The sequence below is a fragment of the Mustela putorius genome, unplaced genomic scaffold (assembly GCF_011764305.1).
Source record: "Mustela putorius furo isolate JIRA1106 unplaced genomic scaffold, ASM1176430v1.1 tig00003846_pilon_pilon_pilon, whole genome shotgun sequence".
Lineage (NCBI taxonomy): Eukaryota > Metazoa > Chordata > Mammalia > Carnivora > Mustelidae > Mustela > Mustela putorius.
This window is the reverse complement of record NW_025421999.1, coordinates 6,810,179-6,827,844: the sequence shown is the minus strand read 5'-3', so window position 1 is coordinate 6,827,844 and position 17,666 is coordinate 6,810,179. Positions and strand designations below refer to the sequence as shown.

General features: G+C 34.2%; 1 protein-coding gene across 1 annotated transcript in view; it reads left to right on the top strand.

Moving 5' to 3' along the window:
• LOC101690996 (cyclic nucleotide-binding domain-containing protein 1) overlaps positions 1 to 17,308 on the top strand; it is a 64,447-nt gene extending 47,139 nt beyond the window's left edge. Inside the window, exons 4-5 of the mRNA XM_045063123.1 lie at positions 16,506 to 16,664; positions 17,011 to 17,308. Coding sequence (XP_044919058.1) covers positions 16,506 to 16,664; positions 17,011 to 17,017 — 166 coding nt within the window. The 3' untranslated portion in view covers positions 17,018 to 17,308. The remainder of the gene's footprint in view (positions 1 to 16,505; positions 16,665 to 17,010) is intronic.
• The last annotated feature ends 358 nt before the right edge of the window (positions 17,309 to 17,666 follow it).

Below are 17,666 nucleotides of genomic sequence, written 5' to 3'. Positions count from 1 at the left end.
GTAATTTCTGTGCAATTTAATTTTCCTATAGTGTTGAAAATAAAAAATAGTTTGTGAATTTGCCATGTATGTATAACTCTGATATCAAAATTTAACAGGAGTGGTTACAGTAATAAAGAAGAAATACCAATTTTTATTATGAGTATATAGGCAAACATACACAAAATTTAGCACAATAGTGTATTAGATTTATATATCATGTTTAAATTGGCTTCATCTCATGAGTGTAAAGAAGGTTCATTATTAGAAAAGCTATTATTATAACTTTATAATATGATTAGCTCAAGGAGAAACTGTATGATCTATCAGTGCATAAAGGTATTTGATGTAATTCAGTATCTATGTCTCATTGTAAAATAAAATCATGCTTTTACGTGTAATGTGTATAGTAGGTGGCTATTAAATAGTACAAAACATTTATTTTTTCATCCAGAAAGAAACTACTCTAAAGTAGCAATAAAAACACCTTAAGCTGAATTAAAATAAAATTTCATAAAATGTATTAAGAAATTATAAATCTCTAAGCTTAGCTTACACTGGTCCTTCATGTAATGTGAGAAACCCATATATGCCTGGACGATGGGACTAGAGCTTGGGTGATTCAGAGAAGCTTTCGGCAGAATATAATTGATGAGGAAACATGAATCTTGGCAGACACTAAATACCTACGCTATTAAAAGTATTCATCAGTAGCTTTTACCTATTATCATTATTGCTGTATTCAACACTCTATAATTCATTTAACATAAATGTCATGTGAACACAAATGTCATGTGACAGATACAATAGTAAGACTTTGAAGTATGGCATGTGCCTGATTGTGAACGTCTGGTGAGAATGCCTGATGGCAGGCATTTGCTAAATATTGAAGAGCGGGAGAGTAGAAGAAATGCTTCATACAACCATTAAATTCGCTTGGAGCAATGCCACATTAATGAAAATAAATGGAAAACCTGGCTGAGACATAGGGAAACAGTTCTACCTGAGCAAAAAATGTGAATACAGAGAAAAAATGAGATCAAGGACTGGTCAGAACTATAATGATTATCTAAAATTTATTTTATTTATGAATTAAGTAGAGGGAAGGTAAATTTTTGGTAGATTCACAGATACAGAATATCAAATAGACAGCATTTCTTTTAAAAAAGCACTGAATTTTCACCCAAATGTCTTGGATTTGAATTTCTGTTTTGTCCAATTGTGGCAGCATGAATTTGGGATAGTTTCTGAATATCGACTGCTCTGTTTTAAGTCAGGAAGAGAAGATAATATCCTCCTTCAGAGTTATGCATGGAACAAACTTTTTAATTGTACTAACTCTTATTATTCTCATGGACTTATAGATATAGGCAGTGATGTTTTATATAGATTTATACCAACTGTCAAGAAATTCTGCCTCTTTTCAAATGAGTTTATCAACAATGACAATAATGAATTAATACATATAATACATAACAAATCACTGCATTCTTCACTTCAATAGGTTTAATACTTACCCTTTTTTAAACAAAAAAAGACAGACTTAAAAAATCTTCCTAATTAAAATATGCTTGGCATACAATATTATATTAGTTTCAGGTATAAAACAGTGATTCAGCAAAACTGTACATTTTGCTATGCTCACAAGTGTATCTACCAACTGTCACCATACAATGGTATTATGGTACCACTGACTATATGCTCTAGGCTGTGCCTATCATCCCTGTCCCTTAGTCATTCCATAACTGGAAGCCTGTATCCCCCACTCTCCTTCACCCATTTTGCCCTCCCTCCCAATCGGGAAACCACTAATTTGCTCTTTGACTTATGGGTCTCTTTCTGCTTTTATTTGTTTATGTATTTGTTTTATTTTTTAGATTCCTTATACGGTATTTGCCTTTCTCTGCCTGAGTTATTTCATTTAACATAACACCCTCTGGGGCCATCCATGTTGTTACAAATATGGCAAGATCTCATTCTTTTCTTATGGCTAAGTAATATTCCATTGTATATATACCACATCATCTTTATCCATTCATCAATGGACATTTTGGGTTGCTTCTTTATCTTGTCTGTTATAAATAATGCTTCAATAAACAGTAATGCATATATCTTTTTTAGTTAGTGTTTTCATTTCTTTTGGGTAACTGTCCATTAGTGAAATTATTAACTTGTATTTCTATTTTCAATTTTTGGAGGAAACTCTATACTGCTATCCACAGTAGCTGTACAAATTTTTATTCCCATCGACAGTGCATGAGGGTTCTTTTTTCTTCACATCACCACCAACACTTGTTATTTCTTAGAAAAGACATAGACTTTATTATTTTTTTTTAAGAGTTTATCCATCTACTTGACAGACAGAGATTACAAGTAGGCAGAGAGGCAGGCAGAGAGAGAGAGAGAGAGAGAGAGAGGAAGAAGCAGGGTCCCCGCTAAGCAGATAGCCCGATGTGGGGCTCAATCCCAGGACCCTGGGATTCTGACCTGAGTTGAAGGCAGAGGCTTTATTAACCCACTGAGCCACCCAGGTGCTCCAAAAAGACATAGACTTTAATCAGTACACCTGCATATCAGCTCATTTCTGGAGTAAAAGAAGTTTAAGGAAGTGATAGCAACTGAGAAAACAATAAGCATCACAGAATGTGTTAATCTTTGTTGAAGATATATTTATCAAATAAGTAATGTTTTAGGAGGTTAAGAATTCATGTATTTATAAGGAAGCTTGTATTCTTATTTGAGTTTTATAAATCTTTTGACTTACCTTTTTGGATAGTAAGGTTTTTTTTTTTTTCTTTTAGAGAATGAAAAATAAGTGTCTAAGCTGCAACTTTTATACTGGGAAAATTTAGTCCACAGTTTTAACCATTTTTCATTTGTCTGTGGGCTTATTTTAATGTTAAACTACAAAGTTGTGTATGGGCTTTGGTTATAATGTACTCATCTCATCAAATTTAGCATCAAATCAGAAATTGCACTTAATATGCAGAGTGTGGCATTTTAGAGTTTTTTGATACATTTTTACTCCACATTTTAATGAAGTCCAGTCAGTATCTATTATTTAAAAAATTTAATTCTCATTAGACATAGGATCAAATAAGGACAAAGAAAAAGGAGTAACTTGCTATGTTTAGAAGGAGTTTCAGGTTTATAACTAATAACAGGTTATAACAGGTTTATAACCAGATAATGGTAAAATTCAGTAAAACCATTTTAACTTAGCTTGTGTTATATAACTTACAACTGAATAATTTGATTTGGGAAGAGTAAAAGGATTTTAGTAGCATGCCATATTGTGGTTCCTGCCCATCAACCCCAGGATTTTACTAAGAGTATTTTTTCAACGTGCTAGAGGCATCCTGACTAGAAGAGGTCTGCTGGGATGCTTCTCATGGGCCCAGAAGTCTGGCCATGCTCAGTTGGACAAATTACTAATTAGTCCAAAAGCTGTCAAAGCATGTTTTGTATAAGGAATTAATGCCTCAGTTTGGACTTCAGATTCTAAAGAGACTAGGATATCTCAGCTGCTTGAATTGAAACTCAAAATTTTACTTCTAGTTCTAAAAGCAGCAGTAACATGTACCTTTGATCTGGGTCAAAATGATGTGGAACTTTTCTGTAATAAATACATTTTTTCCAAACACATTTTAAAACAGCCATTTGGCATAGTACACATACTACCTTGATGGATTATAAATTCTCTCTGAAACTGTAAGTGCAGAAAATGCTGGAAAACAAAGATGAATATCTGGAAATGAAGCAACTGAAAACCTATAGCAAATGGATTCTGATAGTCTGACTCAAAAAAAAAATCTCTGCAAAATTACTTTCTTAGCTTGTGGTTTTCTTTTGAGATTTGGACTTCATTTCATTCCCTAACATTGTGAAAATTATCCATGTGCTACAGCTACATCTAAGTAGTGCTTATTTCATGCTAGCTTGAATCTGGCCTCAGGGTAATTAAACATAGGGTATTTGAAAAATGTGTATTTAACATTAGAACAAATGGAACTCTCCTTTTTATGATTATAAACCCCCTATTTTCTCTGAAGTTCTGAAGTCTATCGAATGAGATGTTTCCTGTGTCTTCTTAAAGTCAGAACTATCATAATTCTGTTGTATTATTTTTCTCTAAAAAGAAAAGCAAAAATTTACATTATCTGGAAGAAACCTTACGATAATATTTTATCATTTGTTTATTCATTTAAATAATATCTACTGAGTACTGACCGTATCTTAAGTATAAGTGACACGAGGTCTGTACTCAGAAGATATGGCTTCGTAGCACTGGCAGGCACAAAGAGGTAACAAAAAAAAAATATATATATATATATAAGTATCAGAAGTGACAGAGGTGATTGGGAGGTGGTTTCCACTCAGAGTACTTACGTTAAGTGCAGACAATGTACTGGAAGATCAGCGCAAGGATCCTTGAGGAAGTGTTGTTGAAGTTCAGGGTTAAGTAAGAGTTGGCTAGGAGAAGATAAATGGTCCCTGAGACAAAAACAAAAGAAAACAAAGCAAAACCAAAACACCCAAGTGCATGTGGTGGTCTTCACACTGTTTATTATATAAATGCTGGTGAAGCTATTTTTCTCGTATACTAATTGCCTAGTTTAGTAGTTGCCACCAGAAAGTTGTTGAAAAAAATTTTTTTTAAAAATCTTTAGTCAATTTCTTCCATATATATCAAGATGGGGGTGCTGGTGGCTGAGAGTGCAGGTAGAGAAGATAGGAGGAAAGAAAACAGAAGGAAGGAAGGAAAGAAGGAAGGAACGAAGAAAGAAGAAAGGAAGAAAAAGGAAAGGAAAAGAGAAAGAAAGAAGGAAGGAAAGAGAAAAGGAAGGGGAAAAGGAAAGAGGAAGAAAGGGAGAAAGGCAAGGGAGAAATGAAGGGCTGTGATGCTAGCTCATGAGAGCAATATTTGGACCTTTTAGAGAATTCTATGAAGGAAAGGGGAGGGAAGTTTATAGAAATCAAACTAAGCCTCACCCATGTTCTGATGTCTTTTGTGGCCCAAATCAAAGCCTTTACTGTGGCAGTATCGTAGCAAAGTGGGGTAGGATTTTCCTGCATTAGAGTGGACTGTTAGAAGGAAGTTTCAAGTCTGAGTTTAAAGAAACCTACCATCCATGTTTACAACTGCCACTGAGGAATGGCTGATTATGCTAAAAGGTAGGCCCTTTTGTCACACTTCCTTCCTGATCATTTTGGTTAGAATTGTCTAACTAAATTTGACAATTTGGTTAGATTTAGATCGTTTTGGTTAGAATTATGGGAATATCTGCTGAGGAAGGTTGAATGGCTCTGCCTGGGGGAGAGGCATTTTAACTTGGAGTTGTGGAGCTATCCAGGAGAAAGGAAAGGTAGAGAAAACAAGGGGCAGACAAGAAGCAAGAGGAGCCAGGAAAAAATTGGAGAAGTGTGTACAGAGTAAGGAGAAACCATTGATCCTAGGCATTGGATTGAGGACATTTAAGAAAGCCCTATTTATGAATTTCAAGTGTGCTGTGCTATATGTGATACAACATCTCTTTAGGATAACCCCAGTGTTTGATGAAATCTATTAAACTTACAAATTCTCTAAATATTTGGTTTAGTTTAGTTTTGTTGAGGAAATATAGTCAGAGCTGGTTTTATTTCTGGATAAATAAGACATGGAGTAAAGAGTATTTAAGGAAGAAATAGTACAGTCTGGGGAAATATTTAAATCTTGAGAGCTTTGTTCTTCTGTGGATTTGCATGGGACTTTATCTAGATTTTAAGAGGCCAGTAGAATACACCTTTCATAATTTGTATTGCATGAAATTCCTGACCAATATCCTGATAATGGAAAAATGTGATATCATCAGTTAAGAGACAGGTAGTAGACGTGGTACAATTATGAGTTCAGCTGGAGGAGTATTGTAAATGTTGATGTATTTTCTTATAAATCCCATTCATCAAAGACTATATGCAACTAAGGGGGAAAGCCATCTTTGATTCAAGTGGAGTCTTTTCTATGCTTTAAAAGGCTATAGTTGAATGTTTGGATCTTCTTCCACATTATGTACTATTGGTGGAGGAAATTTGCCTCCCTGTGCTTCCAAATTGGCCTTTCCGTTCTTCAAAACTAGATGCTTCATTCATTACTTAAAGTAGCCATATGAGGCTGAGATTTCTTCAAAGAGATTACTTTATCTCTTTGGTTAGGTTTATTCCTAGGTATCTTATGGTTTTGGGTGCAATTATAAATGGGATTGACTCCTTAATTTCCCTTTCTTCTGTCTTGCTGTTGGTGTAGAGAAATGCAACTGATTTCTGTGCATTGATTTTATATCCTGACACTTTACTGAATTCCTGTATAAGTTCTAGCAGTTTTGGAGTGGAGTCTTTTGGGTTTTCTACATATAGTATCATATCATCTGTGAAGAGTGATAATTTGACTTCTTCTTTGCCGATTTGGATGCCTTTAATTTCCTTTTGTTGTCTGATTGCTGAGGCTAGGACCTCTGTGCTGGGAAAATTGGACAGCCACATGCAGAAAAATGAAATTGGACCATTTCCTTACACCACACACGAAAATAGACTCAAAATGGATGAAGGACCTCAATGTGCGAAAGGAATCCATCAAAATCCTTGAGGAGAACACAGGCAGCAACCTCTTCGACCTCAGCCGCAGCAACATCTTCCTAGGAACAACGCCAAAGGCAAGGGAAGCAAGGGCAAAAATGAACTATTGGGATTTCATCAAGATCAAAAGCTTTTTCACAGCAAAGGAAACAGTTAACAAAATCAAAAGACAACTGACAGAATGGGAGAAGATATTTGCAAACGACATATCAGATAAAGGACTAGTGTCCAGAATCTATAAAGAACTTAGCAAACTCAACACCCAAAGAACAAATAACCCAATCAAGAAATGGGCAGAGGACATGAACAGACATTTCTGCAAAGAAGACATCCAGATGGCCAACAGACACATGAAAAAGTGCTCCATATCACTCAGCATCAGGGAAATACAAATCAAAACCACGACGCGATATCACCTCACACCAGTCAGAACGGCTAAAATCAACAAGTCAGGAAATGACAGATGCTGGCGGGGTTGCGGAGAAAGGGGAACCCTCCTACACTGTTGGTGGGAATGCAAGCTGGTGCAACCTCTCTGGAAAACAGCATGGAGGTTCCTCAAAATGTTGAAAATAGAACTGCCCTATGACCCAGCAATTGCACTACTAGGTATTTACCCTAAAGATACAAACGTAGTGATCCAAAGGGGCACGTGTACTCGAATGTTTATAGCAGCAATGTCCACAATAGCCAAACTATGGAAAGAACGTAGATGTCCATCAACAGATGAATGGATCAAGAAGATGTGGTATATATACACAATGGAATACTATGCAGCCATCAAAAGAAATGAAATCTTGCCATTTGCGACAACATGGATGGAACTAGAGCGTATCATGCTTAGCGAAATAAGTCAAGCGGAGAAAGACAACTATCATATGATCTCCCTGATATGAGGAAGTGGTGATGCAACATGGGGGCTTAAGTGGGTACGAGAAGAATAAATGAAAGAAGATGGGATTGGGGGGGAGACAAACCATAAGTGACTCTTAATCTCACAAAACAAACTGAGGGTTGCTGGGGGGAGGGGGTTTGGGAGAAGGGGGTGGTATTATGGACATTGGGGAGGGTATGTGTTTTGGTGAGTGCTGTGAAGTGTGTAAACCTGGTGTTTCACAGACCTGTACCCCTGGGGATAAAAATATATGTTTATAAAAAATAAAAATTATATTAAAATCTTAAAAAAAAATAAAATAAAATAAAACCTAAAAAAAAGAGAGAGATTACTTTAAAAAGAGGAATAGAAATTCTAGAAATTTACTGGATACATTTTCTCTGCATTTTAGTTTTCTCTTCAATAAATTAAGTCTAGGGTGAATGACAGTATTGCTGAATGGTTATACTGTGTTTTATCATTGTTTCTCAACAGTCAGTAATCATTAATTCCTATACAGAAGTCAGGTAGAGAGCCTTGGTACTGAAACAATGTTTTCTATAGAATGTGGAAATGAGATTAGAAAAGAAACTTGATAAAAGCCACTGAAGGGATGTGTAAGAGCTTAACAAAGCTAATTTGAGAATGCTGAGAATAATTAAGGATCAGGAAAATCAGATAATGTAGATTTGTAATCACCAAGTGTGTTACCAGTTCATCAATGTTCTGTGGGTGGAAAAAGTAGGGTGATTAAAAAGGAAAAATTAAAATGATATATACCTGGGAACTGAGAGAGTGAACAAAATAAAAGCTTCTTTGTTTGGGTTTGGAGGTTAGCAAATGTTTGTTGAATTGGATTGTGAATACAGGGAGTTTAGGTTATAAGTGAAGACAGAGTATGGTATTTGATTACACTTATAAATATATTTTAATATATTGTTAGATTAAAGGTTGTCTTTAGACATCCCACATTTTAAAATCTGAGCTTATTAATTTCAACCAATCCTTTGTAAGCAAATAAGCTTTTTGAAATAATTTCACTTTCTTGCATTTTCGTATGGCTTGTCATATATTATGGAAAATGTATTGCTGTTTTATTACATAGAGTACATGTTAAGTCCAGCTGTTCACATTTAACTGTGGATTTTCTATTGCTCTTTGGAAACGAAAAGAGGAGACTGAGTTTGGCATAGACATTTTTTTAGTAGAAACTAGGGAAATATTGCTTACCTCTGTCTAATCTTAAAATATTCTTTCTTATATTATCAGAGATGACAGGATTCCAATGTTTGCTGTCAAGAGTACATAATGGAACTTGCCTTTGAATCCTCAGTTGTAACTTTGGATATGTTGGCAACGTGTAGGACAAAGTCAGCACTATTATACAGCATAAGACAAAGCTTGCAATTTATGAACTTGTATCTTGGGGATGGCATTTACCCATAATTATTTCCCTGGTTTGTCATTAGTGATAATTAAGCTAAGCTTAATAAATGGAGTATACATAGTACACTTAAAGTGACTGTATTTATTTGTATTTTTATGAGTCAGGCTGACCTTATTTATAAAAAAAAAAAAAAAGGATCCGAGAATCCTCATATTTTACTCTGGCTCTAACTACTGCCTAGTAAAATTTATAAGATTTACAGAAAAGTGGGGGATGGAGTTACAGATTTGGGGAAATGATTTTTTTTTTGATTTAATTTATTTATTTCACAGAGAGAGATCACAAGTAGGCAGAGAGGCAAGCAAAGAGAGAGGGGAGGAAGCAGGCTCCTGCCGAATAGAAAGCCTGATGCGGGGCTCTATCCTAGGACCCTGAGATCATGACCTGAGCTGAAAGCAGAGGCCTAACCCACTGAGCCACCCAGGCGCCCTGGGAAATGATTTTTAAAAAAAGTTTGTAAGACCTATAATGCAAGAATACACAGATTGCAATGTGTTGTTCTGATGGCCTTTGGACTACTCACATCTGGGTTTGTTGTTCTGCAATTTGGCAATTGCGTTGCCTTAGCAAGATTACCTAAAACTTTGACTGTTAGTCTCTTCATCTAAAATGGAGACAATTAATACGTACTCTATAGTCATGTTGGAGGACTGACTGAGATAATGTATACTAAATGTTATTTTATTTTGCTTGGTGGTGGTGCTAAATCCCAGTCACCTGTATTTATTGAGGCCTTTTTTTTTTTTTTTGGTCTTTAATATGGCCAATTTAAAAACATTGATAGCTACAAAAACTATGATGTTGCATAAAACTATTATTTTACTAGTGCATGATTGTGGAATATGCACTGGCCATTTAGAAAACATTGGTTCACTGGGTTATACAGATCTTAAAAATGTTGACATGTTTATGCAATATATGAAGATCACAGTTTTTTTTTTTTTTTTTAATTTTTTATTTTTTATAAACATATATTTTTATCCCCAGGGGTACAGGTCTGTGAATCACCAGGTTTACACACTTCACAGCACTCACCAAATCACATACCCTCCCCAATGTCTATAATCCCACTACCTTCTCCCAAACCCCCTCCCCCCGGCAACCCTCAGTTTGTTTTGTGAGATTAAGAGTCACTTATGGTTTGTCTCCCTCCCAATCCCATCTTGCTAGCGAAATAAGTCAAGCAGAGAAAGACAACTATCATATGATCTCCCTGATATGAGGAAGTGGTGATGCAACATGGAGGCTTAAGTGGGTAGAAGAAGAATAAATGAAGATCACAGTTTTTAATAACATCACTAATCATCAGAAAAGGCTGAAGTGTTAGGAATTTGTCAAGTTTACAGACGTGGATACAAGTTTTCCAAAAATCAAATTTTACTTGAAAGCTTGAATTTTATCATAAGTGACAGATACTGTATATTTGAAGTGACAACTGTACTTTACTCATTTTTGAGAAAATATATTCCAAACATCAAAGTCATTTATTATCATTTGTTTTTTGGCTATTCTTTCAAGTAAATATGAAGTGCAGTGAAAAAAGTGGATAGTTTAGCCTACAAATCAGGTAATAGCTCACTTTTGAGAAAATAATCCATTTGAAATGCTGCAAAAATTCTTTATTCTTTTCATTTCGTCACACAGAATATCACAAAAAAAGTGTACTCAGGGTTAGAGGATTGAGTTTTAATAAAATTAATATTTTTTCTGGCTTTTTAAAGATTGCAAGTGTGTGGCAGTGAAGAATTCAGTGACTTCTAATATAGTTTGATCTCATTACTCTGAATCATGTTTAGTTGCAAATAGTTTTACCCATCATTATTTTTGCATGATTAAACTTCAACACAGCAAAAAGAGGGAAATCATATCTTAGTGATATTTTGATCTTTTTAAATAATATTTTTTCTCTTTACAGTTACTGAGGAATTAAATAACAGTGATTTCCTATGGTCTATATAACTTAATAAATGCAGGAAACATGATTAATATTTTACAATTAGATTCACAAAAGTCAAAAATTTAATAATATCATGGTGGCAGTGAGAATGTAGAGCAACTGAAATTACACCTGGACTACTGTTTTAGCCATTTTAGAAAATAATTTGTCTAATTATTAATATAATTGAGGATGAATACATTATGACTTAAACATTCTAATCCTGGGTCTAGTCCCTGGAAAAGTTGTGTATATACAAGACTAGTAATGGTAGGCAAGTTTGTATAAAGCAAGCAAACCAACAGAAAGCAAAACAAACCTGGAAACAAAATTTCAGTTGCCCACAGATGAGAAAATGGGAATAGAAAATCCCCTTTGTGATATATAAACATAACGAAATCTTAGATAGCAGTAAAATGAGTGAAAGATAGTCATTAAGTCTCATAAACACAGTGCTGAACAATAACAACAAAAAAGCGAGTTGCAGAATGCTTAAGAATTCGTTTATATCAAGTGCAAAAATAAATATGCAAAATTAAAATTAAGTTTTTAAAGGGATGCATACATTTTTGATTAATCTGTATAATGAAGACCAAGGAACAAAATTCAGGGTAGTGGTTATCTCTGGAGTGAGTGCTACATCTGTCCATGGAGAAGTAGTTGTATAGTGCCACAGGTACTTTATAAAGATCTGAGTGGGTACACTAACACTGTTTTATTGTTATTTTTAAAAGTACAATGTATTATGTATTTTTTAACTTAATAATCAATAGAGAAAATGCCAAAACTTTAAAAAGTTAATAGCAGAGAAATGAATAGAATTGCCTAATTATTGGCTCATTATGGTTACTATCCAATTCTATAGATAATTTCATGCATCCCTATCATTTACCTTGAGTAAAAATTAATTCAGAAATAATTAGATGTAATGATTACAAAAATATGGAAAGATTACTAGAAGATATTAATCTGTCTTATAGTGTCTATGTCTATTTGACATGGTCAATAGATTTTTGAGTTGAATTTAGCATCTTTAGAAATTTCTTCGGCAGGAAAATTCCATGTACGTCCTTGTTTAAAAAAGGAATATTCTTTTTGTAACTCTTTTCATCTTGAATGTCTCAGTTTAAATCTCTCTGTGAGAGACATTATCTTTTCCTACATGTTTACATTCTTATAAGAACCCTGTGATTGTTTTTCACAACATATATAAATTCTTTATATCACTTTTATTAGCTTTCAATAACATATTTAGAGACTGATTATACTATTAGTGCCTTCCTGCATTGGGTAGTAAGGAACATATTGGCTAAGCCAGACTGTCCTGAGACCTAGTTGCCCAGGAGATACCTGGCTGGCCCTGTCCAATGATGGCCAATATTACATGTTGCATCAGAAGTTGCATGGGTGAAGTCCTGATCATGGTAGGACTTTCCAAGACATGATAGGACCTTATCTTAAGTAGGTGTATGACCGTCATTATAAGCCAAGTATGTGTCCTGTGAGGAAATGGGGGAGACTTTTGAAACCATGCTCACTGATGACTGATGATATCATGTGTTCCCTGCTGAAATATGTATACATTGACTTTATTGCAATAAAATGGAGTAAGTGGCATTAAGAAAAAAAAACGGTAGTAAGGAACATAACGGCAGAAATACAATTGTTTGTCTAATGAACTTTTCCCTAGCAACCTCACTAAGTTCTCTTATGAAATTTGTAGATTCTAGAATAGTGATAATGCCATGTCATTAATAATAATGTCATTAATAATTATAATGTTATCTGACAAAAAAATAACAGTTTTACTGATACATTCTGGTTCTTACACTTTTTACTTGTATTTTAATGCCCAACACCTCCATTATTGTATTGAATAGGTTAAAGCAGGATAAATGCCTTATTTCTAATTCCAGAGGCAAAGCTGGAATTAATAATTTTGTCATATTAAGAAAGTTCATTATTTCTAGTTTTGTAGGATTTTATATTACACATAAATATTATATCATATGAAGTGTTTAGATAATCATAATTTTTCTTATTCCATTAATGTATTGAATTACATATCTGAAATAATATTCCTGGTATAGTGTCAAGTAGGCTATGCTTTACTTTCTTTTAAAATTATTATTGGATTCTGTTTATTCTTATTTTGCTTAGAATTTTTGCATCTATATTGTGATATTGGCTTATAATTTTCTTTTCTTGTAATATCCTTGCCAGGTGTTGATATTAAGGCTATGTTGGCTTCCTAAAACTAGCTGGAAGGTATAACTGTCTTTTGTATTTTCTAAAAGTATTTGGCTTTATTTATTTATTAAGAGTTTTGGAGCACCTAGGTGGCTCAGTTGTTAAGCATCTGCCTTTGGCTTGGGTCATGATCCCAGGGTCCTGAGATCGAGCTCCACATCAAGCTCCTGCTCAGTAGAAGCCTGCTTTCTCCCTCTTCCACTCGCCCTGCTTGTGTTCCCTCTCTCGCTATGTCTCTCTCTCAAATAAATAAATAAATAAATAAAATCTTAAAAAAAAAGATTGAATTCATCATTAAGACCATTTTGATCAGGAGTTTCTTTGCAGAAATAGTTTTACTTATTAGTTATATTCTTTTTTTTAAGGTTTTGTTTATTTATTTGAAAGAGACACAGTGAGATAGGGGAACACAAGCAGTGGGGGTTGGAGAGGGAGAAGTAGGTTTTCCACTGAGCAGGGTATGGGGCTCAGTCCCAGGACCTGGGGATCATGGCCTAAGCCAAGAGCAGACACTTGACTGAGTCACCCAGGTGCCCCTTATTAGTTATATTCTTTAAAATATTTAGAACAATTAAAATTTCTATTTCTTGTATCAGTTTGGTAATTTGCACTTTTACAGTGATTTATCTCATTCTAAGCTTACAGATTTATTAGTGTGAAATTATCCATAATATGATAATTTTATATCTGAGATCTGTGATGAAATCTCCTTTTTCATTCCTGATATTTATTTCTACTTTCTCTCTTTTTGTTCTTGAACAATTTTTTGCTAAGTGCAGTAGATCTGATTTTTCCAAGTTTGTTAGATTTTTAAATAACCAAGTTTTGGTATTGTTTATTACTCTGCTTTAAGAGATATTTTTCTTTCTTTATTGTATACTTCTACTTATTTTGGATATACCTTGCTCTTTTTTTCTCCCTTCTTGAGGTGGGTCCTTAGCTCATTGATTATCAATTAAAAAAATACATCCACTTGGGGCGCCTGGGTGGCTCAGTGGGCTAAGCCGCTGCCTTCGGCTCAGGTCGTGATCTCAGAGTCCTGGGATCGAGTCCCGCATCGGGCTCTCTGCTCAGCGGAGAGCCTGCTTCCCTCTCTCTCTGTCTGCCTCTCCATCTACTTGTGATTTCTCTCTGTCAAATAAATAAATAAAATCTTAAAAAAAAAATACATCCACTTAAAGCAGTATGTTTCTTTCTAAATAGTTTTATATATACCTTTTTAGTCTAATGCCTGAAGAATCCTTAAGATGATCAATTGAAGAAAGACCAGTAAAGCAGCTAATCATTGAGGAAAAAGGGACAAATCTTTGTGTACAATCCCAATGAATTGTCAAATTAGATTAGAGGGTAAAAGAATCCTAAACATATTAGATACAGAAGCATTGTATTTTACACACACACACACACACACACAACATAGTTATACAAATAGTGCATGTCTTGGCATAATCTTAACATATAATGACTAAGACATTATGAAAAAAAAAATCTTTAGAGGCCTGAGAATAACACAAAGGATTCAGTTTTCAAGTTAAACCCATGAGTATCAGAGACTTTACCCCATATTAAACTTTGCTTAAAAAATTTAAAGGTACAGGTTATCATGGAATATAGAGAGATGCAGAAGACTGAGATCACCAACATAGCTCTCCAGAAAAAAAGCTGAATCACGTCCGTGGCCTTCCATACTCTCACTTGCCTTGTCTTCTTGTACAATTTATTAACTTTTCATGAAATGATTTTTGCATTTTGTATGACTGATTTTTTTAGATTATATATATTGTATTATTACTAGTTGTACTATATAATGGTGAGGATAATTTTCTACCATTTCCTGAAGAGCATAGAGCACAATTTAATCAATTAATCAATTAATGTGTATGGCCACATATTTGTTCCTATTGCTTTTGTTGGTTTAGTAGCTCCTGGTTAATTTTAAGAAGCTTAAATGTCACTGGGGGCTATTGTGAATCCTATGGCTGCCTTGAGATTTCCAACACAAAGTAGGAAATTAGGAGTCATGTGACTTGGACAAATAAGATGAACTTGGACTGGAAGAATACTAAGTCCAATGGAGACTCACTTCCCACATTCCTGCCACAAAGTCGGCCATATCTGCCTCTCACTTTTCCTCCAGTCCATGGACCTCTCTTCTCCAGAATATAAAAACTTCATTCTTTTTGCATTTTAGCATCCAGGCTGGGTGGAGGAAAGCCAATTGCTTTGTACCTGAATTCTTATCATTGTTGAGTTTTACTGTGCTTACTATTTATGGGAGTAACTAGGGATAGAGTTTTAAGTGGTGTTCCAGGTCTGGAGGAATATTTGAGTTTCTGCAAAAGGAATGGAAGAGAAATGGATTTTGACTTTTAATTTTATCTTTGTAAGTTATGCTAGGCTATCTCATTTCTGTATACATCAAGCAAGTAAGTTTTACTACTGATATTTTAATATCTGCAAACTTTAGAGATATTAAGGAAACTCTAGCTCTACTAGTTATGAGTGGTAAGAGAAATTATATAAACCCTTTAACCTGAAATTTCCTTATCATATCAATAAGGAATAATATTGCTTATTTCACATAGTTAATATTGATATGTATATATAATGTTTAGCAAAACAACTAGCATAAAAACTCAAGTATGCATTAGACATAATGTGATTATTTACTGTTATTATTATTCCAATTAATTTTTATCTTATATTTAAGTATGATTTTTATATTCTCTTGTATATAATACAGGTCAGTAATCTATGATAATTTTGGCTTTTATCATCTCCTGCACATTGTTTTTTTTCTTAAGGATAGACAGCATTTGTTAGTTTTTGCTCTTAGAGTTTTTAGTGACTTTTTGATAGGAATGCGTGGAGCTAAAAAAATGAATGGAGAATGGTCATTCAATTATACATCTCCTGGGGACTTGGGTGTATGACATACTATAGCATAAGAATAAAGAAAAATGGCTGCTTTCCAAGATGTTCATAATTTACTAGTTGGAAACAAAAGTTTTTAAAAAGCACTTTTATTGTTGGTATTAAGTTTACACCAAAAAACAAGTATATAGCTATAAAGACAAGGATGTTAACCATTGACTTCAAATATTTCCTTAAAGTATGTACACTTAGTTACAAAACATGTTCCAATCACTTCAGACAGTTATAATATGTATAACCAAGTTCTGTATGTAGAAAATATTTTATGTATGTCAGTGTTGAGGCTTAACAATGATGTATTTAACTGTACCGCTGATGATTGGGGGAAAAAAAGTAAGGCATTGAAAAGGCATACACTATTAAAATGCCAAATTATCTTACAACAGTGCCTTTGTAGTCTTGACAGTAAAGAGTTCATGTCAACCATTTTGTACAATATGCAACACCATAATCTGTTATGTTCCTTTGTTCAGAAAATCTATTGAAGAGACAGTAGAATATGAACCCCCAAAACGTGATGATTCTCACAGTATAGCTATCCATGTTAAAATAGCACGTGGTGGTCTTACTTTATATGAGCCCAAAAAATTTGAAGAAGAGATTGTAGAATTCCTGGATATTTTAAAGAAATTGTAAGTATTTTTAATATATTACTTCTTGTAGTTGAATAATAGTTTTGAATAGCTCTACTTTTTTTTTTTTTAAAGTTAGCTGCTTTTGGGTAAGTGTGCTTTAATTGTATTCTACCATTAGTGATTGATTCAGGAGAGGTAGAAATACTGAAGACAGTTTCTAGATGAATGGAGTCTTCATCAATTCCATCTTCATGGCATATCATGGATACATTGGTAATATATCCAACTGTGGCACATTTTAATTTTATGTTGCAAGCAAAATAGGTGTTATTTACTGATTGTGTTAAATCAAAATTATGTTTAAGATTTCATCAGCTTATGGTTACTTGTCATCTTTTCACAGCATTTAAACTATCTTCTCCATCACAGAGGATTTAAGATAAACTTACCTCATACTCTTTTTAATTTCTCGGAAGACATTGTACTATGATTGGGACACATTCCTGAAGGAAGAGGAGGAGAAGGAGAAAGGAGGGCTTAAATTTAGGTGGAGGCTGGTTTCCAGGGTTGGTATTGCATTTGTAAGTAAAATTAAAGTTGAAATGAGACGAGAAGAAACTGTGATAATAGAATAAAATGAAGAGAAAGTGTCAAGACTAGAATTGTGCCCCAAATAAAAACCAGTAGCATGGAATGAGAAACCAAAAATCTGGCATTTATGTTTGGTGGAATACACTAAGAATTCTATACTAGAAGCACTCTTCTTCAAAATTGTCATTTCAGGGCCACCTGGGTGGCTCAGTCGGTTAAATAGCTGACTCTTGATTTCAGCTCAAGTTTTGATCTCATGGTCCTGAAATCATGCCCAGCGTGGAGCCTACCTGAAAAAAAAATTAACACTGCAAATTTGAGAAAATATGGTCAGAACTTCCAGGAAATTCAAGAATAGTCAGATTTCTGATACTTTTATTTAGAACAACATCAATGAAATAAACACAGCAAATACAGACCCCTTATAAGAAGGGAGTTGTGAGGGAATTATAGAGAAGGAAATCATAA